The 24089-nt window shown below is 43.9% G+C and overlaps 1 protein-coding gene across 1 annotated transcript in view; it reads left to right on the top strand.

Annotated features, from left to right (window-relative positions):
- The window catches only part of Prkch (protein kinase C eta), a 207347-nt gene that overhangs the window by 54785 nt on the left and 128473 nt on the right, over positions 1-24089 (top strand). Inside the window, exon 2 of the mRNA XM_004624806.3 lies at positions 13406-13469. Coding sequence (XP_004624863.1) covers positions 13406-13469 — 64 coding nt within the window. The remainder of the gene's footprint in view (positions 1-13405; positions 13470-24089) is intronic.

The raw sequence follows: 24089 nt of genomic DNA, 5'->3' as shown, positions 1-24089 counted from the left end.
TGTCAAGAATTATGCTCATTGCTATATGTTTATCAATAAAACTTTGAAAAGAAAAAAAAAGAATTATGTACACGACACGATTGTACAAGCTACACTTTTATACAGCTGGTGGCATAGTGGGGCTGCTTGCCCCGGAGCTACCATGAACCTCGGTCCATTGCCATCAATAAGTGGTTGGAGTTCTCAGCTCCATTCTAATCTTGAGGGGACCCCGTCGGCCCTGTGGTGTCACTGGAGAAGTGAGACTTGACTCAGAGTGTCTCTGACTTTAGTACAGAGGCAGGCACCGATGATATGTAAGTGAGAGAGGATGCAGCTGTGTCTCAGAAAAACTTTTCCTACAGAAACGGGGCATGGCTGAACCTGCCCTTTGGACCACAGTTTACTATCTCCTGTTCTGGGTCACCCAGGCCTCAAATTTGGTGCTCCTTTGACCTGTCTGTGTCTTCATTTTATTTATTTATTTATTTATTTATTTATTTATTGTGGAACCGGGTTCATATTATTAATTAATTAATTTTTTTAATTTTATTGAGAAACAAATAGCAGTGAGACAGATTCAAAACAGGTTAGTTGGACAGTTACAATAATTAATATATTGCATTTTGTTGTCTTCGTAGTGGTTATCCATAGTACAAGATGCAGATATGCTATCCTGTCCAAATGCTATTAGTACAAGTCTTTCTTCTCATTGAATTAAGAGAAAGTAGCTGTATATCCTATTTTGTATATACAGATACAAAATGGTCCTTCATATATATCCCCTTTTTTGTTTAGTTTTTTTAGAGATGGGTATTCCGTTGCCATTTGAATAATGTAGGTGCGTGAATTGAACTATAAAGAATGGTAAACTCGAAGCCTCATATACAAGTGGATGCCCCTTGAAGATATACTCATAAGTGAAATAAACCAGTCCCACATATGTAAATATCATATAGTCTCCCTAGTCCAAGAACTCATTTTTGATTTCCATTTATTTCACTCTTGTGAAACCTTTCAGGGTTCTAGAATGTAGCTGTCTCCTTGTTCGTCAGCATAGTAGATAGAATATCCCTTTTACAGGTTAATCTCCATCAATTTGCATTAGCCGAAGCCTCCAGCAAGGCCCCTTTGCCGCCTCTGAGGGGTTACTCGAGGGTATGTCTCCTCCCGCCCCCGTGGTGGTCTCCAGCCTTCTGTCTGCTCTGCCTGACCCTCCTCCAAGCCCCTGCGCTGGTGTGCTCTCATCCTGGCTCCATTTCACTGACTCAGAATGGTCTCCCTGAATTTGCCTGCAGGCTGCCATGCAGGTACCAATTCCCAGTTAAAGCTTTGCTGGAGCCCAGCAAGTGCTCCTCCTGTTGATTGGAGCAGTGCTTTTGATGTGACTGATTGCCCCTTCAGCTGGGACAGCAGCAGGTTGTAATTGTATCCTGGTGCTCCCCCCTCCCTCTGAATTGCAAGGAGCTCTTGAGGACAGCTGCGGGATGCTCTGCATCCATGGATGATGATTGTACTCCGAGCACTTCCTCTGACCTCCTGACATGCTCATTCCCTTGGAGTTCTTATCTCAGTCAGTGGTTCCAGGAAGCATCCTCCGCCAGCCCGGAGAGTCCTTCCCTTGTACCCTACAGCATCACTGACCAAGCCCAGCTGCTGCGGCCCCCAGCGCATTTCCTTTATGCCCCTCCTCTGCATCCCTTCAGCTGCTGACTTGGTTCAGGTCACACTGCTGCGCAGACAGCATTGGAAGACCCTTCCACGAGCTTCTGTGTCTTCTACCCCCAATATCTTGTTTGTAGGAACCTGACATGTGGGTGATGCGGTGCTGCAGCTCGGCTCCCTGAAGTCCCTAGAGCTTCTGTTTGCTTCAGGATTCAGGCCAGTGCCCCAGAGCATCACAAGGACTTTATTGACCTAATCTCATTCCTCTCCAGCCCTCCTTTCGATCTGTGGCATTTTCCCACCCTGTACCACATAGAACCCCGACAGGGCCTCGGTGCATTTGCGTGCTCCTGTCCTCAACCTGCCCACAGGAGAAACTGCTCTCTGGATTTGTTGATGTGGCACACACATCCTGTCCTTTGTGGCCTTTTCATCTCCTCATCCCTCCCAGTAGGAGTAGAAGCGTTCCTGTGGAAGAGCTACAAGAGAAACATGCGGGCTTGGTGTAGATCTGATGCCGCCGGGGAGTAAGTGCTCCAGAGGTGAGCTAGAAAAGTGAGCCGTGAGTCCAGGTCAGCAGAGCAGGGTTGATGTCGAAGTGCTTGTGCACACAAAGTGGGCAGTGTGATTCCTTGCTTTGGTTTTTGCTAGAGCTTTTGCTTTCTCCCTTCCTTAGAAATGGATGAAAGAATCAGTGGTGTGGAATTATTTGGGGTTTATCTGCCTCCTCCTCCTCCTCCTCCTCCTCCTCCTCCTCCTCCTCCTCCTCCTTTTCCTCTTCCTCTTCCTCCTCCTCTTCCCCTTCCTCCTCTTCTTCTCCTTCCTCTTCACCAGACGTCAGTTTAGAAAGCTAGCTAGGAAAAGGAGAAGGGGTATCTACAAACATGCTAGGGTGGAGTGGGGGAGGTAGCAATTTCATTGCGAATATTTGAGATGCCTCTACTGTGCAAGTGTCACTTTGCGTCCACAGCAAGACTTTCTGGACTCTTACTCCCTCTGTCCCTCTCTTGTGGGGTTCCCCTCAAAGGAAGAGGCTCAGCCCGTGGCTGAGGTTCCCTAGGCTGTGAGAAATGGTGAAAAAGAAAGTGGCCTTGAGACTACCATGCAGGAAACGAGCACGGTGACCCTTCTCTCCTCCAGCCAGGGTTCGCATGGACACTGGCCCCTTCCATTTAATGCCTGCTGCTAGAAAGGACAGAGTAAGCTCCATTTCTGGAAGGCCCCACTCAGCAGAAAAGCAAAGGGGTGACATCACGCAGGAAGTGCCCTCTGGAGTAACCTTGCTGTGGGGTCCCATGGTGTGGAGGTCGCACAGTCTGTGGGGTTTCCATTTCACTTGAGCACAGGCTTTGTCTGGAGCACTTTAGGGGAGGAGTCTCTCTGCCAAAGGAAGCGCCTTCTCAGTTCTGGAGGGCAGGGCTGGCCCCACAGCCTGGCACTATTCCAGGAGTCCTTGCTAGTGTCTGGGATGGGCGCTGGGCTTCTTCAGAACTTGGCCCACTTGTTTTGGTCCATCTGTGCAGTCCTTTAGCAGCTGTTGGCTTCCTAGGAGCCCGGCACGTCCTTCAAAACTCAGTCCTCCTTCACAGGGAAGGTGTCTGTCAGAAGGCCGCCTGCTGCAGATTCAGTGACCTGCTCTGCGGAGGAATTGTACTGTCACATTTCCTGGAACCTGAAGTGGTCACCGTGTGGTGCATGTTTCCAGTCTCTCAGATCCTGGAGTCAAAAGCTGCACACTCACACACCACCACCATCCCATGCTAGAGATCATTTACACCTTTAATCCTGTCTGTGACTGAGGAAAAGTGTTTTAGACCTCAGGGACATCCTCAAGTCTCGACTCTTCCTGACTTTTTATTATGGGCAGGGTAACTTTGAAAAATTAATTGTTGCAAAAGAATTTTACTTTTGCCAGAAGATGCAATTTTAACGTTAGCACATGGGGGCAATGGGCTCTGAGTTGGAATAATTCTAAATTTAAATTTATAGTAACTTTGTGGATCTGTTTAACAGGGTGTGGGGTGGCTTTTGTGGGTCTTTAGTATATATTTTAGAAACAGACTTGCTAGTGGCCTTCAGATGTCTTCACATGCTCCGTGGAGCTCGGGAACTTTCTGCCATGGGATCGTAGACTACTGCATTAGCTATGAAAAGGACCTGAGGCTCTGGCCCACCGCTCAGGCTGTGAGTGCAGAAGCCAGGCGGCAGGCCAGCCGGCCGTGCTGGTATTGTGGGTTCCTCCCTGCCTGTTTCTTCAGCTCACACAGTGACCAGAATCAGCAGGACAGGGATGGACAGAGGACTGGGTGCTGATGAATGAAATGTTCTTTCATTTTAAGGCCTGGCCTGTTTCATAAGCCTCACTTCTCTGTTCAGCTTCTGCCATCTTTGTTTTCTGGTGGCTTTTAATCTGTGGCATTTCTTCGTACACCTTTCGTGCCTAACGCTGAGTGTGATTGCTATAGAGATGAGAGCAGAAAGTAGCAGGGACGTGGTGCCTGCCACTCCCACTCCTTTCCCCTCTAGCCCTTCCCGTGGAGGGACACGGGGCACATCTGCGGCACTCAGAGCTGACTGGGTGCTCCAGGCAGCTGATTAATGGGGACCTGAGTTCCCCGCACATTTCACCAGGTCTTGCTTAGCAACTCCTGCCCTGGCTCCCATCCAGAGCCATCAAGTGGCAGCAGCAGGCGAGTGGCAGTGAGGAGGCAAGGCGAGAACATGGGGCCGGCAGTTGGCGGGGAGCGGCCTGGGTCCTGAGAGGATGAGTCTCACCCAGGCTTGTGGCAAGGTGGTGATGTGATGACCTCATGTGCCCGATGCCAGAAGGAAGCAGCCAGACTGCAGGCAGGTGCAGTCACAGCCCCTGAGGGATCTTCCAGCATCACAATCTTGACCTGCCCTTCACTGCTTTTGTGATTTCGGCTCACTGAAACCTCCCTGGGCCTCCATTTTTCCACAACGGTGATGGTGACACTCACCCTGCAGGTGGAGAATACCAGAGATAATACAGGCCAGGTGCTTAATAGGCGCCCCACATGTTGTTGGAGCTTAAGAAGAAGCTGTAATTTTTATTACTAAAGGACATGACTACACATCTCCTTATGGATCATTGCTGTGATTCTTGAGACTAATTTTCCTGTTAGAATAATTTGAACTCTCATTTTAAGTGTGGTTTTGGTTTGTTTTTTTTCTATATTTAGGACAGGGTCTGCAAGGTCCTACTACATAGATTGAATTCACATTGATTTTCCTGTTTTCAGCCTTCCAAGTGCTGGGATTATTGGTGCAAGCCACCATGCCTAGTGTCAACTGCCATCTCAGTGCACCCCATGGACGGGGCCGGCAGGGCAGGCTGGGGATCAAACCCTGGCCACTGTGCTCTGCCTAAGCAGGCGCTTTAGTCTGCTGAGTTACCAGTCCAGTCCTAAGCCTAGTGTTTTGAGCTGGAAGAGAATTATGAAGTGCCTTGTCATATTTTTAGGTTCCCTTATAACTTATCCCTACTGCAAGATTTAGAAAAGCAATAGGAAGGGTTTGCCTAGCCAAGAACTTAAGTTTTGTTTACTTTTTTATTAAAGAAGTTTTTTCAAGGCTCCCTTTGCACAAATAAAAGGATTTTTTTTCCCTTTTAGTGGTGATTCCCTCTGCTTACTCCAGGCTGAGATGAATATTGAGTAGCTAGACGTTTCCTGTCTGTGAGCAATTCTAATACTTTTTGTGAATGGACATGGTTGTAAATTATTACCAGTTAACTAAATGAGTGTTTCTCTTCAGCCCCAGGTGCAGGCTTCTATCCAAGTCTGTTTAGAATCATGGAGTATTAGAGCTAGAAGGTTTTTTAAAGAAAACACCTTCATTTTCTGGATCAGGAGATGAACCAGGGTTGTGATTTGCTCAACTTTGGCAAAGGGAAGCAGAGATAAAGCAAACCTTGGCTTGACACCCAGGGTCTTGGAGGTGGAGGTGGAGGTATACAAAGGTAATAGAGGGTACTTCCCAAGTGAGTAGTGAGTGGCTGCACAGGCCACACCCCTTGGCATTTCTAGGAGCCATCTGGGAGTGCTATTTTTTACCAAGTGCTGTCATACAATATGTTATCCTTTAGTAAATATTACCCCTATTTTACAAATGAGAAATTGAGGTGTTAAAATCACATTACTGTTCAGCTCATCAGATCAAATCAAAAGATACTTGAGGAATGGTTAGTTCTTGCGAGGTATTCTGCCAGGTGCCTGCGGGGACACGGTGTCAGACCCCGCTGGGATGGGGTTTACAGACTCATTGTCAAACGAGATAGAAATATATGAAAATTTGACTAACTGTCTGAGGGTATAGATAGGTATTTTGAGAGTAGTTGAGACAGGGATTTCGAGATTGGAGGCACCAGTGTAGATGCACATGCCTCTTGGAGCTCCAGCCCCTTCCACCTGCTCCCAGGCTGAGTGCTTCTCCTCCCCAGGTGTGTGTGATGTCCCCGCCCACCTGTGGCCCTAGGGAGCCACTACAGGAAATCCCAAGCACTTGGCCATGGTCCAGACCCCGGGAGTCATTTAGTGCAGACTGAATGAGTGGCTGGAAGGTAAGGCGGAGAGACGGGCTGCACAGGTGTGGCCCCGCAGAGGCGCGGGAGACTGGCTGGACTGGAAGAACAGGCTCACAGAATGGAATTTGGAAGAAGGGGCTTGGGTAGATTCGTGGGAGGCAGCCTAAGGGGAGCCCCAGGGGACCCTGAAAGCCTTGTGGAGCAGGATTTTAATTCCCAAGGCCCCCACAGGCTGCCAGAGGCTTTGATAAGGGCAAGCTGAGAGTGACATTTTCCAAGGGGAGGCTGGTACCACTCTTTTGGTGGTTTATTTTGGGGAGGGTGTTGCATGAATGGAGGATGAGGGATGAGGGAGGGAGTCCTGCAGGGACAAGGCCTTTAGGGATGCAGAGAATGGGAAGACACAGACCTCAGACTACGATGGGGCTGAGAGGCTGCAGAGTTAGCCTGGGAAGTGCAGTCTGGCAATGCCAGCTGGAGGATTAGGAGGAAAACATGAAATTGAAGGCATATACAGTGGGAATCCATTGCCACCCAGCTCATGGTTCCCAGGTGTGGTCCTCCTGTGCCTGGGTCAGGAATCCAAAGAACTTTGAAAAGCAACAGGTGGTCCTCCTTCTCTAGAAAATTCAGATTCAGTAGACTGTGGGTGGAGCCTCTAGCCCAGAGAGGTGGAAGGGCTTGCTCAGAGTCAGAGACCAGAGAGAAAAGAGTTAAGACCAGGACCCAGGTCTCCTGTTCGTGCTGTTCTGCAGCCACAGCCGGAGAGTGAACACTCTGGGGCGGTGGAGAATGTGAGGCTGAGCCTTGTGAGTGGACAGGTTTCCTAGTAGGTAAAAGAGCAAGAGGCAAAAGGCTGCTTCAGGGGTAATTTGGTTCAGGGAAGGATAAAGACAAGCCACGTCCACCATGCAGATCGCTGAGGTATTCATAATATACAAGTGACACATTAAAAGCATAAAAATTTAGAATCTGTATTATAGCCAGCAAGTGTATACACTGGAGAAAGGAAAATCCTTTTAATATGTGATGTTAGGAAAGTTAGGTATCCTTATGCAAAAGAAAGAAAATAGACCCCTCTCCCCATGTACAAAAATCAACTCGAAGTATATCAAAGACTTAAATGTAAGACCCCAAAACTTTGAAAGTACTAGAAGTAAATGCATGGGAAAAACTTCAGGATATTGGTCTGGGCAAAGATTTTTTGGATCAAACTCCCAAAATGCAGGGAACAAAAGCAAAAATCGGGACATGGGCGTACATCAAATTAAAATGCTTCTGCACAGTCAATGAAACAGAAGGGCGAAGAACAACATACAGAAGGGGGGAAATATTTGAGAACTATTTAATTAATACGTGTGGGCACTTTTCTGACTGGATTCTCTCACTTAGCATGATGTTATAGCCTGTCTCAGCACTTACTGATGGATACTATCTTACCATATTGATATATCACAGGTTTTTCCTTTTTTTTTGGACAGGCTGCTGTGAGCTCACTAAGTAGCTCAGGCTGGCCGCAGACGTGCAGCTGCCCTCCTGCCTCAGCCTCCCATGTGCTAGGATTATGGACTGGGACCACTGTGCCCAGTAATAGAACACAGTTTAATACTTTGTATTGATGTAAATCCAGGTTGTTTCTGTGTTTTGGCTATTATGAATAGGGGTGCCACAAACATTTTGTATAAATTCCTGTGAGTATATAGTGTTTTCAGTTCTTTTACTTGGAGTGAAAGTGCTGGGTTATATACTGATTCTGTTTTTTAACACTTGAGATACTACCAAATTGTCCAAAGTGACTGCCCATTTTATATCCCCACCAACAATACACAAGAGTTCCTGTATCTCCACACTGTCTGTTTTTTGATTATCGCTTTCTTCTCGGGGGAAATGCTATCTCATTGTAGCTTTGATTTGCGTTTCTCACGTGGCCGATGATGATGAACATTTTTTCATCACTTTATTGGTAGTTTGTGTATCTTCTTTGGAGAAGTATCTCTTCAAATCCTTTGCCTATTTTAAAAATAGTTATTTATCTTTATATTATGGAGTTGTATGAATTCTTTCTATTTCTAAATACAAGTCCTTTATCAGAAATATACTTTATAAATGTTTTCTCCTATTCTGTGAATTGTCTGTTTATTTTGCTAGTAGATTATTTGTAGCATCAAGGCTTTAATTTTGGATTAGTTTATCATTTTTTTGGTCACTTGTACTTTTGATGTTGTCTAAAAGGACACTGCCTAATCCAAGATCAGGAAAATTTACTCATTTTTTTTTCAAAGTTTTATTGATAAACAGATAGCAATGAGACAGTTTCAAATCAAATCGGAAGTACAGTTTCAACAAATAATACACTGCATATATTCTTCTTAGTGGTTAATTGCTGTACAAGATGCGGACTTGTGATCCCATTTACAAACACCATTAGAACAAATCATTCTATTCATTAAGAGAATGCAACTATATATCTATCCCAACCTCTTTGAATACACAGATGCAAAATGGACATTCATCGGTATACCCCATTTTTTCTAAGTTCCGTTATTGAATATTATAGCTGTGTAAACTCAGCAAAATATTCTAAAAGAGTCCAGTAGCCTATAATAGCATTGGGTCTTCTGTTTAACTGGCAATGTCAGAAATTATTGACCTGAGTCCCCCACAGCTCAACTTAACAGCATGGCTTTATTTCTTATATTTCGACTTCATACTTTTCTACTGGATGGTTAAGACCAAGGTAAAGCAGGACCTATGCAACAAGAGTTGTAGCTTTTTGGTCTGAGAAGGTCAGTGAAATGCCCTCAGGATTTGTCCTGAGATCCTGTACCTCAGATTGTAGAACCTTTGTCAGTGCAGCCATGTGGATGAGTCACGGCCATTGCTTGGCCAATGTGCTCTCTGTGAAAGCCTGAGAGAGTGTCTTCTCCCCATGTGACTCTCCTTAGGCCCACTCTACGTCATCAATCACTTTCCTCTTTGGCCCCATAATCTTCTTGATCAGAAAATTTGGGACACTACCGAGGTACATGATGTTACAGTACAAGTTCTCATATGTCCTGAGTCTTAATTGACCTTAGAAGGCTAGGGCCAAAATGTTGGCTTTCCTTGTATACTCATTTGTTTTTTCCTAGGAGTTTTATAGTTTTAGCTCTTACAAGGTCTTGATCCATTTTGAGTTAGTGTTTACACATCTTATGAGGTAGGGGATCTAATTTCCTTGTTTTGAATATGTTTAATTGTCTTAAATAGAGTGTGCAGAAATTAAAAAGAGGCTGGCATATAGGTTTTAGGTCTTTGGATGGTGGACAAATTGGGGCTGGAAGTCAGGAAGGGCCACGGTGTCTGGGGGTATGTATTGGGAGCTTGGATTGTGCTGTGGGAGGGAATGGGAACCCAGAAGGATCCTAAGTTAGGAAGTTACGTGGTCAGTTTTCTTTTGGAAACATGTCATTGTCAGGCAGCCGTCTGGAGGTAAGTAGAAGGCCGTCTCAGGAGGTCAGATAAAGAACAGCAGTGGCAGTGGAAAGGGAGGGATAGATTTAGGAGAGACTCTTAAACTAGCCTTGATGGCTAGGACCTGGGGTTCTGGTGGGAAGTGCCAGGTAAAACGCAGCCAGTAATGGAACAGGGCATGTGAATTCAGCAGCACATGGGGCCCTGAGACGAGGCTTTGAGGGAAAGCACATTCCTGGTTGCGGGGGAGGCTTGTGCTGAGAGTTAGGACATAAGTTTGATGCTGCCCCGGGTCTTCAGACTCTACCTTCTGAGGTTCCACTGTGTTTCTTCTGTTCCTGCCCCAGAGCTGAAACTCTAAGGTGGATTTTCAGATCATGGGTTTGAATTTTCCAATAGAAAATAAAGAACTGGAGAGCAGCAAGATTTAGAGGCACTGAGAGAGATGCTTCAAGGGGCCTGCGGAAGTCAGAGGAGAGAGAGAGGAGGATCAGGAGGGGGATCAGGAGCGGGGCCACAGGAATGACCTGGTGTGCAGAGGTTGGTGTGAGCAAGGGGCCTGCCCTGTGTTGCGATGTAAGGTAGGCTGTGCGGAGGCGTCTGTGCTTGTGGGACGCCAAGTCAGGTTGCCCGGGACAGCAGGTACAGGGACGTGTCATTGTTGTTGAATAGTTACTCTGTTCTGTTTGTCTTACCGTTTGAGTCTTTATGGTGCAATTGACAGAACACCGTTCTCAAATAGACGTAAAACAAAAAAGGGAATTTGTAGGCTCAAACAACCGGAAAACCCAGAAGAATCCAGGAGGCTTGATCTGCAGATCGGATGACGTCAAGCCCTGGGCTTTTCTGTCTCCCAGCCCTCTCCTTTTTGTTGGCTTCCTTCTCTAGTTAATGTGGTGTCAACGTGGTGCTAGACACTCCCAAGTTTATGTCCTTCCAGAGTGGTGTTCAGAAGTGAGGTCTGGTCTCTCTGGTAGATCTAGGGTTCCTAGTTGGGTCTACCTGAATTTTGTGATGAAATCTGAAGTGGGAGCTGCTGAGGGCAGGGGGCTGCAGTTATTCTGATAGCCAGAGTCCCAGCCAGCCATCCTGGAAGCAGAAGGCAGGCTCTGACTGAACAGGCCTGGCTGTGTATGCGCTGGAGGGAGGACTAGAAACTCAGCTGAGCCGTTTGGACTACCGGTGAGAGATGCTCGTTCCCAGCTTCAGTCAGGTGATACTCCCAGGAGACTGGAATGAGCATTCCTGGCTAGAGAAGAGCCAGGGTCCACTAGAACTGGGGAGCGCAGCGTGAGGGTCAGCTTGTGAAATGTGTTGGGCTTACTGTAGCCCTGCTCACCCTGAGAGAGCTTTTGGTGGAGTACAGGAGCGGACTAGGCCAGTGTCTGACATAGCCAGGCGGCCATCCCTGTGGGTATCGGGGCAGCTGCCAGAAGGAATGACAGCAGCCCATCAGCACCACAGGAACACATGATCTCATATTTTTTCTTGACAGAATAAGGCACACACTTCTGCATTAAAACCCATTAGACCGCCTATAATCCCAGCTCTTGGGAGGCTGGAAACAGGAGAATCACTATGAGTCTGATGTGTTTAGTGAGACCCTGTAGACTCTGTACTAAATTCATTAAAAAAATTAGACCCTTTTGTTTCCCTCCTTCCCTCTCTCCTTTCCTCTCTCTCTCTCCCCAGTTGTAGCCTAGGCTGTCCTCCATCTCACAATCTTGCTGCTTCAGCTTTCCGAGTGCTGGGATTCCAAGCATGGGCCACAAACTAGGCTCCTCCTATATTCTTATATGTGTCCACCAAACTGCCAGCGAAAGTTTTAGGAAATGGTGCTTCTCTTTACTACCTATGGTGTGTTTGTATCTTCTTTTTTTTTTTTTTTTCTTAAAAATCTCCGTGAGATTCAGTGACATCCTACTGATTTCTTTTCATGTCTCTAAGGGGTCTTGATCTACACTTTGCAAAGTCCTGTTCTGAGGTCCTGGGTCTCAGCACCTGTGTCCCACATGGACAAAGCTTAAAGATGATGTTTGGATCTGGCTTGTCTACTCCAGCAGTGGTGCAAGTCAGAAAGGACGAAAGAAACCTAAGCCTCAGTGTGAGTGCTTCTGGTTCTAGGTGGTGGAGTCATCCTGCCACAGGCCTGCGCAGCTCCTGCCCTTGGGGCCCCAGTGCCCTTTGCAGGTCCTCGGGGTGGTGGGCGGAGGTTTGTAGGCCGGCTGTGGCACAGGAAGGCAGGGGCGGCTGCAGTATGTCTGTCCGCAGGCTGACAGCGGTTTGCTGGTAAGGTAGAACGTGTGTTCTCTGCCAGGCCTTTATATTGAAGATGAGGGAGTGGCTTTTAAAAATAACAGTTTTGACTTGAAACAAGTCAAGGCAGAGAATGGAGACAATTAGAGACTGACATCCTGTTTAGTCATTTCTCCCAAGAACTCTATTTTCAGAACAGTTCTAAAAAGGTTCACAAGTGGTGTCAGGTAGTTAAGGGGATACTGGAAGTTAGCATCCGCCATGATGCAGCTCACTGAGGTGTTGTACAGGGTGGGAGCCTCACCCGGCAGACGTGCAGAGAGAGGTGGAGTTGTGAGAACTAGTGTCACAGTGTGTATGCGAAGTGCCCCGAGCCCGTACAAAGCAGTCATCTTTATTTTGAAAAGTATGTAATCATCTGTAGTATCAGAAGGAAAATGTGGTAGTGACTTGGGGTGAGGCTAATGCATTTGGGGGACCTTGCTGGGTACAATGAAAACAGCAAGTCATACAGCTGAGGCTCTTCCAGGGTGCATGGTGAAAGCTTGGTCAGAAATGCCAAACGATGGCACCACAGAGGCTCAGAGGAAGGGAGGCTCGGGTGGGGAAGTCCTTGCCCCGTCCAGCACCAGCTACAGCAGAGAAAGATGGGCACCCGTGGCCTGGTGCAGGCTGCGTGCATTCTGCTCTGCCTTGGTGACCATCCTTATCCGTACCTAGCTTCAGTGACCTTCCTCTTGCATGAAAGGTTAAAGAGATGGAGCCACACACGGAACTGGAATCTGCCAAGGTTATTTTAAGACAGTTGGAAATGTGTGTGTGCGCGAATGCACAGCACCTTGCCCTGAGCAGAGTCGAGGTGTTGGGGAGAATGAGGTTTGCATCCAGGAGGAAGGTGGAACCTGTCCTTCCCGCCTGAGCGGCGGGCCAGGAGCCCCTGGGAGCAGGATATGTGTCTGGCTTGCAGGATGCCTGTCTTGGTGTTTCAGGTAACAGCTGACTCCAAGGGGCCTTGGCACTCCCATGCATGGCCCTGAGCGTCCTTCCCTAGTCCTTTAATACTGATTAGGCTTGGGTGACCAGGTAGGCACAGGACTCCCTGAAAATAAGGATTGGCAGTCAGCCACACCATGTTCATTCATCACCTGGAATGTTGCCGTTGTTCTCTGTCTCCTACACTGCCTTGCTGTCTTACTGGTGGTTGGCAAGAGGTGTGGATGTCTCAGGAACAGCTAGCAAGTATGTAAATGCTTCTCTGTATCATTAAGAGCCAAAAATGGAAGAGTGGAATTCAAGAGGGAAGAAGAGCTGAAAACATAATTTCCTTGAGATTTGCTTTTCAACCTTTATAATTTCATGAGGTTTCACTTGTTTCCTTGCCTGTGCTGTAAAATGAACGATGCAGGTTTGATTGATGGCTGTGATATACCCACATAGACCTCTCTAAAGAACTACTTACGGCCTACAAAAACAGTAAACTGTAACATGGTGTTTTTCTTTTCCTAGGTGGATCTGGAGCCAGAGGGGAAAGTGTTTGTGGTAATCACCCTCACAGGGAGTTTCACTGAAGGTAAGAATACCTTGTTTGGTTTCTAATTTGTGCATAACCTCAGGTCATACTTAGTAAGAATTTCTACCATGAAATTTGTAAAATCCTTTTGTAAAAGATGCTTTAAAAAATCACTATCATAAGTGGGGCTGGCTGAATTTTGTCGCTCAAAGGTCTTTGATTCAGCTTGCCAGGCTAAATATATATGGTAAATCTGGTAATCTTGTGTTTTGTTTGACAAGAATAGTTGTTACTCATCACCATCTTAGCCTTTTTTTTTTTTTTTTTTTTTTTTTTTCTTTTTTGGCTCTTTTGATTCATCTCTGTGAAACTCTACTTCAGATTTTGGTTTTGTGCCAGCCTTTTAGTTTGCCTCTGAATGTCTCTTAAAGAAAATTAGGGATCATGTTCTCTTATAATCTCTATTTTATTCTTACTCTTTAGGGGGTACTGTGCCTCCTCACTTTCTGCTGCAAGTTCTCCCCTCACAAAAATATATATTTTTTAATTGAAGTAAAGTTCACATGTGGTAGAATGAAAGATGAGCAGCAATTTGGATTATGGCAAATGTGCACGTAGGCTGCTCCCCAGCCCGAGGCAGGGAACATTTCCATCCCACCGCCGCAGGTCCTTCCCTCCCTCCCTTCCCTCCCTCGTGGGTCCTTCTTCCTCCTCAGCTTGTGCTGCCCGAGGCAGTCAGGATAATACTTCCTTGCACTGCAGATTAGCTCTGTCTGTTGTTGAAGTGCATGTGAATGGAATTATACAGTCCGTGCCCTTTTGTTCAGCATCATTTCTGTGATATTCACTTGTACTCTTGTGGGTATTATCAGTATTTTATTTCAGAGTAATGTCCCCATTATGTAAATGTAGCGTTCATTTGTTTCCTTGGTAGACTTTTAGAGTTTTCTAGGTTGTTCATTATGAATAATGATTCTGTGAACATTTTTTGGGGGTTGCAACTATTATTTTTTTATTTAAAACAATATTTTTACATGTTTGCAGTACATAATAATTACATTCATTGTAGGAAGTTGGTTAATGTACATAACATGTCTTAATTTTTTAAATTTCCCTCTTGTGACCTCATTTCTTTGTCCCCTTCTCATCTGCACGTTTTGGGAATATGTACTGTCACTTCTCATGGGTAAAGACCTAGGAATCGAATTGCTGTGTATTACAGTAGGTATGTATTTAACTTTGTAAGAAACTCACACGTGGTTTTCTGAAAAGGTCTATTGTTGCTCTTCCACCAACTGCATGTGGGAGTTCTAGTTACTCCATATCCTCACCAACACTTGATGGGATCATTTCTTTCAACTTTAGATGTTCCAAGGATATGAAGTGGTGTTCTGTGATTTGAATTCACATTTCAATAATGTTGAAGCAGCCACTTAAAGAACTGAGCTAAGGGGCAGGCCCCCAACATTTCAACAATGTTGAGCACTTTCTCATGTGCTTATTGACCATTTGTAGCTTTTTTTTTTTTTTTTTTGAGTGCTTGCTTAAGTCTTTTGCCTTCTTTTCTAAAAATTGAGTTTGTCTTTCTATTATTAATGGTTCCTAAGAGTTGTATATGTTTTCAGGGTGTGAGTCCTTTGTGAGAAATACGAAATACGTATAATGAGTCCTTTCTCTAAGCCTGGCTTGCCTTTTCTTTTTTTCTTTTTTATTTTTTTGTGGAACCAGGGATTGAACTCAGGACCTTGTGCTTGTCAGGAAAGCACTTATTCTACTGAGCCATTTCCCTGGCCCTGCATTTTCATTTTTGTAGTGCTGCTGTCTTTGAGTAAAGGATTTTAATTTTCAGTAAGTCCAATTTACCAGTCTCTTCTCTCTAGTCTGTACCGTTCGTGTCCTCTATGAAATCAGTCATAGAAGTGCAGAGATATCCACCTGTTTTCTTTTAGAAGCTTATCATAGGTAGGTCTTATATGCCCTCTTAAATTGATACTTGTGTGCAATTTGACAGAAAATTTGAGAACCTTTTTAATGTACTAATGCAGTTGCGGTAGTACCATTTGTTGAAAAGACTTCTTTTTAGGGGCCTACAAATCACCTGGCAACCATTCTTGAAGATCAGCCGAGTGTATTGGCGTGGCTCCCTTTCTGCACAGCCTGTTCTCTCACGTTTGGTTTGTCCATCCTTACACAAGTGCCACGCTGTCTTCTGTATTGCTTCATTGTCTTAAGGTTAAGTAGTGTGAGTCTCCCAACTTTTAATTTAAGATTCTAATATAATTTCCTGTTTGTTTGTTTTTTTGTTTAAGGTTATTTTAACTCTTCCCATTATTTTCAATTTTTAATGTCAATATTAGAATATATATCTATCTATATATCCAGCTTTCTGGATTTTTGAATTAAAAAGGTGTTAAATTGATAGATCAATTTGAAGAGAACTGACAGTTATTATAAGCTACTTTCAAATCCTTAAAGAGTATCTATTACCACTTACTAGTGGTTTTTAATGTTGATAAGCAATGTGATTAGCATTACCAATATTATGTAATTTTCAACATAGAGTTGTTGGAAACTTAATTTTTTTCCCAAAGTACTTTAGGTTTTTTGATGTTGCTTTCCTTTTGGGGTAGGGCAGGGAGAAGGTTGAGACTGGGTCGTGCTATGTAGCTCAGGCTGGCCTTGAGCTTGGGCTGATCATTCTGCCTTGGGCCTCCCAACTGCTGGGATTACAGGAGCGTATCACCACACCTGGCTCTATAAATGATGTTTTGACTTATTTTGTTTTGTTTTTGGTGTGGTACTAGCAGTCGAGGCATGGGCCTTTACATTTTTATTTTTTTAAGGCAGAATCCTGCTCATCATTCAGTCCCCAGCTGGGCTGGAATTCTGAGTCCTCCTTGTCTATATACAAGTTAGAAGCAAGTTTGAATTCCAGAATTTTCCTACTGCAGTCTCCCAGAGGGCTAGGATTCTAGGCATGTGCTACCGTGTCTGGCTGACAGTTTTGAAATCGTTACTAGTATATAGAATTGTCCATGTGTTGGTTTTTGAGTGTATTGTGACCTTACTAAATTCACTTACTAGTTCTAGTAGGATGGTCAGACACTTTAAGATCTTCTGTGCAATCACATTGTCTGTGAATAAAGATGGTTCTTTCTCTTCGTTAATTTTTTTTTTTTTTGTTTTGTTTTGTTTTGTTTTGTTTTCCCTGCCTCATTGAATCCTAGGCCTCTAGGATAGATAGTTTTGTCTCAGCCTTAACAGAAGGAATTGAATCTTCTTTATCAGGCATGATGTTAGCTGTCTGGATTTCATGGGTGGACTTTGTCACAGTTGAGAAGGTTTCTTTCTGGTCTTAAATTATCTGATGGCTTTTTTTCTTTTTAATTGAGTGACTGCTTAATTTTGGTAAATGCTTTCTCTTTTTGAAGTGACTGTGTAGGTTTTTTTCCTTCATTGTCCTTTATTTTCTAATATGTGGCTAAGTTGTAGGCTGGGCTTTAAATTATGGAGGATTTTAAGGGTGAACAGTTTCACTTTTTCTTAGCCCCAGGGTGCTTGATTGTAAGGCATAGCTAGTCTGAAGTTTCAGTGACATTCCAAGATATTTTAAAAACTATGACGTTGTGAGCTCAACCTTCAAACTCTTTTCTCCTAAAGTTGGAAGCAGTTAATTATAGGGAGCCCTTTTTGGTCCTCATTTTGGTCTGGGAAGTTTATAAGGAGGACCAGAAAGGGTTCCCTACAGGTAAAATCTCAATGCTTCTTCATTCTTATGTCTCCCCAAACCTCTTTGAGTCCTCCTCGTCTATACAGGTTTGGGGAGTTCACCTGTTTTGAGGTTTTTTTCTCCCTGTGGCCCCACCTTGTCTAGAAGTTCTTGCCCCTCACTATCCAGATGTCTGTAGTCCTGGATTCTGTCAGTTTACTCCTCAAGCAAGTATAGATGTGGCTTCCTGCGTGGGTTCTCCTCATCCCAGCCTGAAGCCTGGAAAAGAATCTGGAAGAAAATCCTACAAACACAGCTCTCACGCAATCCAATTTTGTTTTTTCATTCAACTGTCAAGTTCCCTCTGGTATGTGCCTACTTTTGATTGCAGTCTGGTGTTTTTCAACTACTTTTTTAAAAACAAATTTTCCAGAAATTTTAATCAATATATCACCATTACTAAAATCCCATGTAGATTTGTGAAATCTATGAACAAATGAATCTGTTCCTAGCTCAGTCGATAACATCACATAATATTAAAGAGCATTTTTTAATGAAAATATAAATAAAATTTCATGACAAAATAATGAGAGGATAAAAGTAATCTACTATCATTATTTTCTTCAAACTCAGAAACGAAGATTCTTACAAGTAAGAAGCATAAAGTAGCACAAAACTTTTTCAGTGAACTAAGAGAAACTATTATTATAAAATGAAATGAATTACATGTATTAATATATTTTTGATATAGCAGAATACATAATTTGGGGAATTATTGTAACTTCTCCCTACTTCCTATTTATATCTTCCATTTTACTCTTTATTCAATATGTATTTTGATTTTATCATATAAGAGAAACCATGCAGTATTTAAGCGTGTGTGTGTGTGTGGGTGTGTGTGTGACTTCACAGTATGTTCTTAAGTTGCAGCCACTTACCTACAAATGCTCACATTTATCTTTATGGCAGGGTACTCCATTACGTATAAATACTACATATTCTTTATTTAGTGTTACTTTTTTTTTTTTTTTTGGTGGAACCAGGGATTGAACTCAGGCCCTTGTGCTTGCCAGGCAAGTGCTTATTCTACTGAGCCATCTCCCCGGCGCTATCTAGTGATATGTTGATGGTAATGTATGTGCTGTTTTTAGGATCTAGCCTTTATAAATTGTGCTGCAATAAACATAGATATGCATGGTATCTCTGTAATATGATGATCTCAACTTTTTGCAGAAGATACATAGATGAGGATGAGCTAGGGCAAATGGAATTTCTATTTTTAGTTGTTTTTGAGGAAAAATCCCCACACTGATTGCTGTAGTGGTTGTGCTAGTTTTCATTCCCTCAGAGAACATGGAAGAGTTCCTTTTTCCCCACAGCCTCACCAGCATTTGTTATCATTAGACTTTTTGATAATAGATATCCTTTGTGAGATGAGATTTTAGTGTAGTTTTCATTTACATTTTTCTAACAGCCACCAATATTGAACATTTTTCATGTATTTATTGACTGTACTTCTGAGGTAGGTCTGTTCATTTTGATTGCTAATTTTTTGATTGAATCTTTTGTGTTATGGAGTCTTAATTTTTTTGTGTTTTAGAAAATATTAACTTCTGGTTGTTAATATTTTGACCAAGGAGTAGCTGGCAAAATATTTTTTCCATTTTGTAGTTTGTCTCTTCACTCTTCTTCATGTGGAAATTTTTTATTAATTTGATCTCATTTGTTGATTCTTGGTATTCTTTCTTGCACCATTGAAGTCAAAATGTCCTTTCCTAAGTTGTATCTGTTTTATCTTCCAACTCATTGTTTCTGTTTGAACATTTAGGTCTGAGCGAAAAATGCTTTCTTTACTATCAGGATATAAACTGGAGAGCTAGTCCAGCCCAGTCCGGGGCTCAGCTTGAACTTGTGTATTGCTTTTGTCTCATACTGCAGCAGCCTTGTCATATATAGAGGATGGGATGTCACCTACCCCTGCCCTTCCCTGCCCTCTTCTCCCCTTTCCTCTCTTCCCCTCCCCTTCACCCCTGCCCCATTATACAAGGGGAAAACAGAGCTTCCCCGCTGTGCACCTGCCACACTTGGGCCTGGCACTGTGAGCTTGTGGCTGTCTTGGCTTCATTCCTAGCAGCCACTTTCCAGTCGCATTTTTCCCAGGCATAAAATTACACCAGTATTACAGAGATGCTGCAGGTGCGGGAGTACGATGGGAGATACTCGAGGGCACTCGGGAGGGAGCGCCTTAAGTATAGGTTACCGTGGAACAGTCTCATTTGTTGTTCTGTCAGTGTAACTATTAACAACACCACCTTTCATCCTCAAAAAGGTGCCAGGTTGGATGATAAATTGCATGTTCACATAACTTAGAGGGTCATAGGGTTATGGGATCCCAGGGAATGGTTTTAAACAGAAAAACAAGATCTGATTTGGTGTCAGTAGGTTTAAGGGTGGGGCTAAGGTGTAGATCCTGAGAAGACCAGGGTATGGAGAACAGCCAAGAGGCTATAAATGTGTTTAAGGGAAAGACCATTAGCGCCTGAGCTAAGTTGGATTGTGAGGGGATGGAGAGGATGGGGCATCTTTGAAGGATGTAGTAGAGTCAGTGGGAGTTGGCCATCCAGTGGATGTCAGATGCACAAGGAGGCATTTGAGGTGGTGCTCAGACTGTGTTACGGAGACAGTTTGCCAGGTTAGAAACATGGGGTGGGAGATGATGGATTTGGATAAGAACAAGTGGAGATGCCTGGGGGAAACTGGAGGTAAAAGAGTGGAGTTTGGCCAGAATGCTTAAATGTGACTTCCCTCAAGCACATGCAGAGAAGAAGGACACCTAGTGGGCAGAGTTAGAGAGAAAGCCAGGCCTGACCAGCAGCAAAACTCTGTAGAGCATCAACATTTAAGGACTGTGGCTCAAAGGTCTTAATTTGTCAAGCCAGCTCCTGCTCTGTTGAGAACTTACTCAGTGAACACTCATTTTGCTTACTATCCATCACTTAAGCAGTAATATTTGAGTGTTTACTATATGCTACTGCTGTTTTACCAGATCGTGTAACACTTTTGCCCATCTTCCAAATTGGCATCAAGCTGTTTGATAATGATGACTGAAGAAAGATTAGAGCTTAGAAGACTTGGAAAGCAGTGTTTGCCTTGGTGTAACAGCAGCTTTTCTGAAGGCTGATAGACCATGTGCTCAGTGTGGATTTATGCCTAATGCCCAGGAAAAAGGAGCCCGTGGGCCTGCTCAGCACCTCCAGTGGATGGCAGAGTGAGCTGTGTTAGAGGCAGAGAAACACCAATAATCTTCACTTTGTGGAAGTCTCTTGCGGAGGCTAAGCCTGGGTCAGAGACCCCTCCTCAGCTCTCCTCTTGTCTGGTGTCTGTCTTTAGTACTTTCCAACCACGCCTTTCTGGGGTTCACACTGGGATCTGCCATCCAAGCCAAGATTTATGACAGTGGTGAAACAGACCGAGACTTTCAACAAAGCCTTTAGAGGCTGTCATTGTGATTGTGCCTATGATTGTCACTATGTTGAGCAAGTTTTAACTCACAAGACCAGAGCAGCCAATTAAAAAACAAAACAAAACAAGACAACCCAACCCCTCTCCCTAGAAAACCCAGGTGAAATAAAAGTAAAAGATCGAACTAAACTAAACCAAATTCACAGCTGCTGTAATTGAAAGAAAAACAACAGAAAAAATTCACTTAGGGGGCTGGGGATTTAGTTCAGCGGTAGAACATATGCCTAGCAGGCTGGAAGCTGTGGGTTCGGTCCTTGGCACCAAAACCAAGAAATAAACCTCAACTAAAAAACAGAAAAGGTGGGGGGGAGGGGGAAGGAACAATTAAAATGTGACATGCTTTCGTTTGAGAAAAAGTAAAAAAGAGGTTACTCTATTGTGTTAGGAAATACGGTGAGATTTTAAGTGTCAGAGAAAACGTAATTTGCAGAAGTGAAGTTGATCTGGACTAGGGATGCCTTAGGCCTACGTGGTCAGCACAAGTGAGAGAGAGGCAGACACGCTCGCTGCGCCTTCAGACTACTGCGCCCTGCACCGTGTGTGAGGCCGAGGCGGTGGTGCTGGGACGGTAAGCCTGAGAGTGACCGGCCTCCAGGTTCCACTGCCAGATGGAAGGGGATACAGTGGGCAGGCAGGTTTTAAGACGCCAAGTGATACCATCAGCCGAATCTAGACTGCAGGATATTTTCACAAGGAGAAAGGCTTTCATTCCTGGGCCACCGATTGGAAGAAAAGAGACAGAAAACCAAAATGACAAGAGAGACACATTACCCCTTTGTCGTGGGCAGGCCAGTGCATCACAGGTCAGGCACCAACTTGAACTGTAACTCCCAGGGGCCAGGAGAGGAAGCGCAGAGAGTGGCCAGACGGATGGCGATCGTGCGGAACCCTTACTGCCCCTGAGGTGTGATTGTAGTCTTATGGTTGTTTAAAACAAAATTAGTGCCTGTTAGATGCAGATTTTTTTTTTGTTTTTTTATTTATTTTTACATTTATTTATTGTGTGTGTGTGTGGCCAGCTCAGCCCACCAGGGGGCGGGGCTGGCTGGCATGTGGTGCTGGGGATTGAACCGCGGTCCCAGTGCTTTGCTAAGCTTGTTCTAAGTAGGTGCTTTAGACCACTGAGCCATCTCTCCAGCCCCTAGATGCAGATTTTGAAATATTCACTGATATTAAAATGATGTGACATCTGGGATTTATTTTAGAGTAATCCCGAGGTAGACAGAGGGTCCTGTGGATGAGCCAGCTTAGTCAGGACTTGATGGTTGAGGCCGCGCAGCGATTACATGTTAGATGTGTGTGTGTTTATCATCCGGTCTAATTGGGTATATGGTTGAAATTGCTAAAAATGATGGATTTTAAGGTTATCTGTTTCTTTAAAACCAGAATTTTTTGCCTGTATGCTGTTGCCTGTTGATATTAAAATGATGCTTTAACTACGAATACATGCTTTTTCTCCTGCTTGTTTAAATCAAAGATAGAAGTTTAAAAATCTTTTTGGCTATTTTATTCTTAATTCCTTATTTTTAAATCTGTTATCAAAAGGTAAGGTAATATTTTTAAATGTCTAAAGTACTTTACAAGACTTTGTGCTTAATACTAAACTGTGAGTCAAAAAACTGCAGGTAGAAAGAGGTAAGATAATTTCCTTTTGTTCATCGTATTGTTCTTACACCTAGTGATTGACAGGTAGATCACCTACTAATGATTGCGTAACACTTTGCATTTGCAAAGCTTAACATTAAGATACTTTCTTAAGCTAATCAAATCAAAAGAATTAAAAGAAATATCTTTGTAATTCTAGCAAGACAAAGGTCCTGAAGTACATGGTTTTGCTCTGAAAGAAGCCAGTGGGAAGGTAGAGAGGTATTCTGTTTGGACCAGTGATGGGGGTGTAAGTATTTTTTTCTAGAACAAACAAAAGTCTCACAAAGCACTTGCATTTGGCTTTTCAAGCTTGGTTGGTTGGGGGGGGGAGAAGACTTGCTTTTGCTAGTACATTAAATAAGCATTTTCTTTAAACTCTTGCTACATTGCTCAGAACTGATGTGTATTTTCCTGGGGGCCAAGATAGAAAGACCCTTGGATTTTCCAAAATGATTATTCTCTCTACTAGGCAGTACATCATGGTGCAGAGTAAGATTCTCATCTTTTTATTTCTTTACCATTGCCACAGGTTTTAGCTCACATTTCCTGTGTCAAACCACTAGTTTATAAGCAGTTATGTTCTGTACTAAATTATTGTCACATGGCCCAAGAAGGTAGGTGGAATGCGTTCCTGCCTCAAAGCTGCGGTCCAGTTTCACCCCGTATCTCACACTTGCAATGCATGTCCTACACATGCAAGAATAGCTCTTTTGCTGATAGCTGATTTATAGCATTCTTAGCTCATGCATCAACCCAAGTGACAATGTGTTGATTTAATTTTTTAAAATTTAGCGTAAAGATATCCCTTAAGTATTAGCCTGAGAAATGAATGGCCTTTCAGTTTTCTTACTGGCCTGAGTGTTCTTGTGGCCACCAGCAGAAGTGACTACTGTCGGAAGTGACTACCACTGGAAGTGTCTGCCGGGTTGAAGGCAAAGTAGAAGAGAGAGGAGGAGGAATTGGGAAAAACAGAAAGAAACGGAACTGGAAAAGGATGAAGTCATATATATGTTGTAAAAGTCCCTTGCATAGTTCGCTTGCTCCTCTTCTCTGTAAGATATAGTTCATTCGTTGAAGACCTTTTGAAAACCAGATACTGCTGTGCTTGTAATTTAGCAAGCAGCAGCAGCCGCTCTCACTTTATCTTCTTTCTGGCAGCAGAGTAACCTCTTACCCTAGTAGTCGAGTGCCTCTGTGTATTTCTGCCATCCCATAAATGATTTCAGTTGCTTCCCACAGCCAACTTCTGAGGTTGGTGTAATGCTCAGTGTGCAGATGATAACTCACACCCAGAGACCTAGATTTGCTGCTGTTTGCTGGAGAGTGGGGCCAGCACTCAGACCCAAGCCAGGAGGCAGTCTGAGGTCCAGGATCTTTCCAGACCAGCCTGCTCCCAAGACAGGTTTCATAGTCCATTTTATACAGCTGTAGGTAAATAACCCAGACTGGGTAATTTCTGGCGAGCAGAGGTATGTTTGAGTCATGGCTTTGGAGGGTAGAAAGTTCAAAATCAATGGGGTGCATGTGGCAGTGTCTTGTGCATCATAAGGTGATGGAAGGCATCACATGAACGAGAAGGAGAGATAGCAAGAGGAGGCTATGTCTGCTTTACACAAATCCACTCCTGTGATAGTGATCATTCCTTGGAGGAGTGGAACCCTTATAACATAAAGAACTCCCATTAAGCCCACTGGCAACACTGTTGCATTATGGGTTAGTTTCTATCACATAAGCTTTGATATATATATATATATATATATATGCATGTATGTATTTTTTTAAGATACATATTCACATCCCAG

Source organism: Octodon degus, unplaced genomic scaffold (assembly GCF_000260255.1).
Source record: "Octodon degus isolate 3935 unplaced genomic scaffold, OctDeg1.0 scaffold00007, whole genome shotgun sequence".
NCBI lineage: Eukaryota > Metazoa > Chordata > Mammalia > Rodentia > Octodontidae > Octodon > Octodon degus.
Note: the sequence above shows the minus strand (reverse complement) of the source record. Positions and strands in the feature narration are given on the sequence as shown.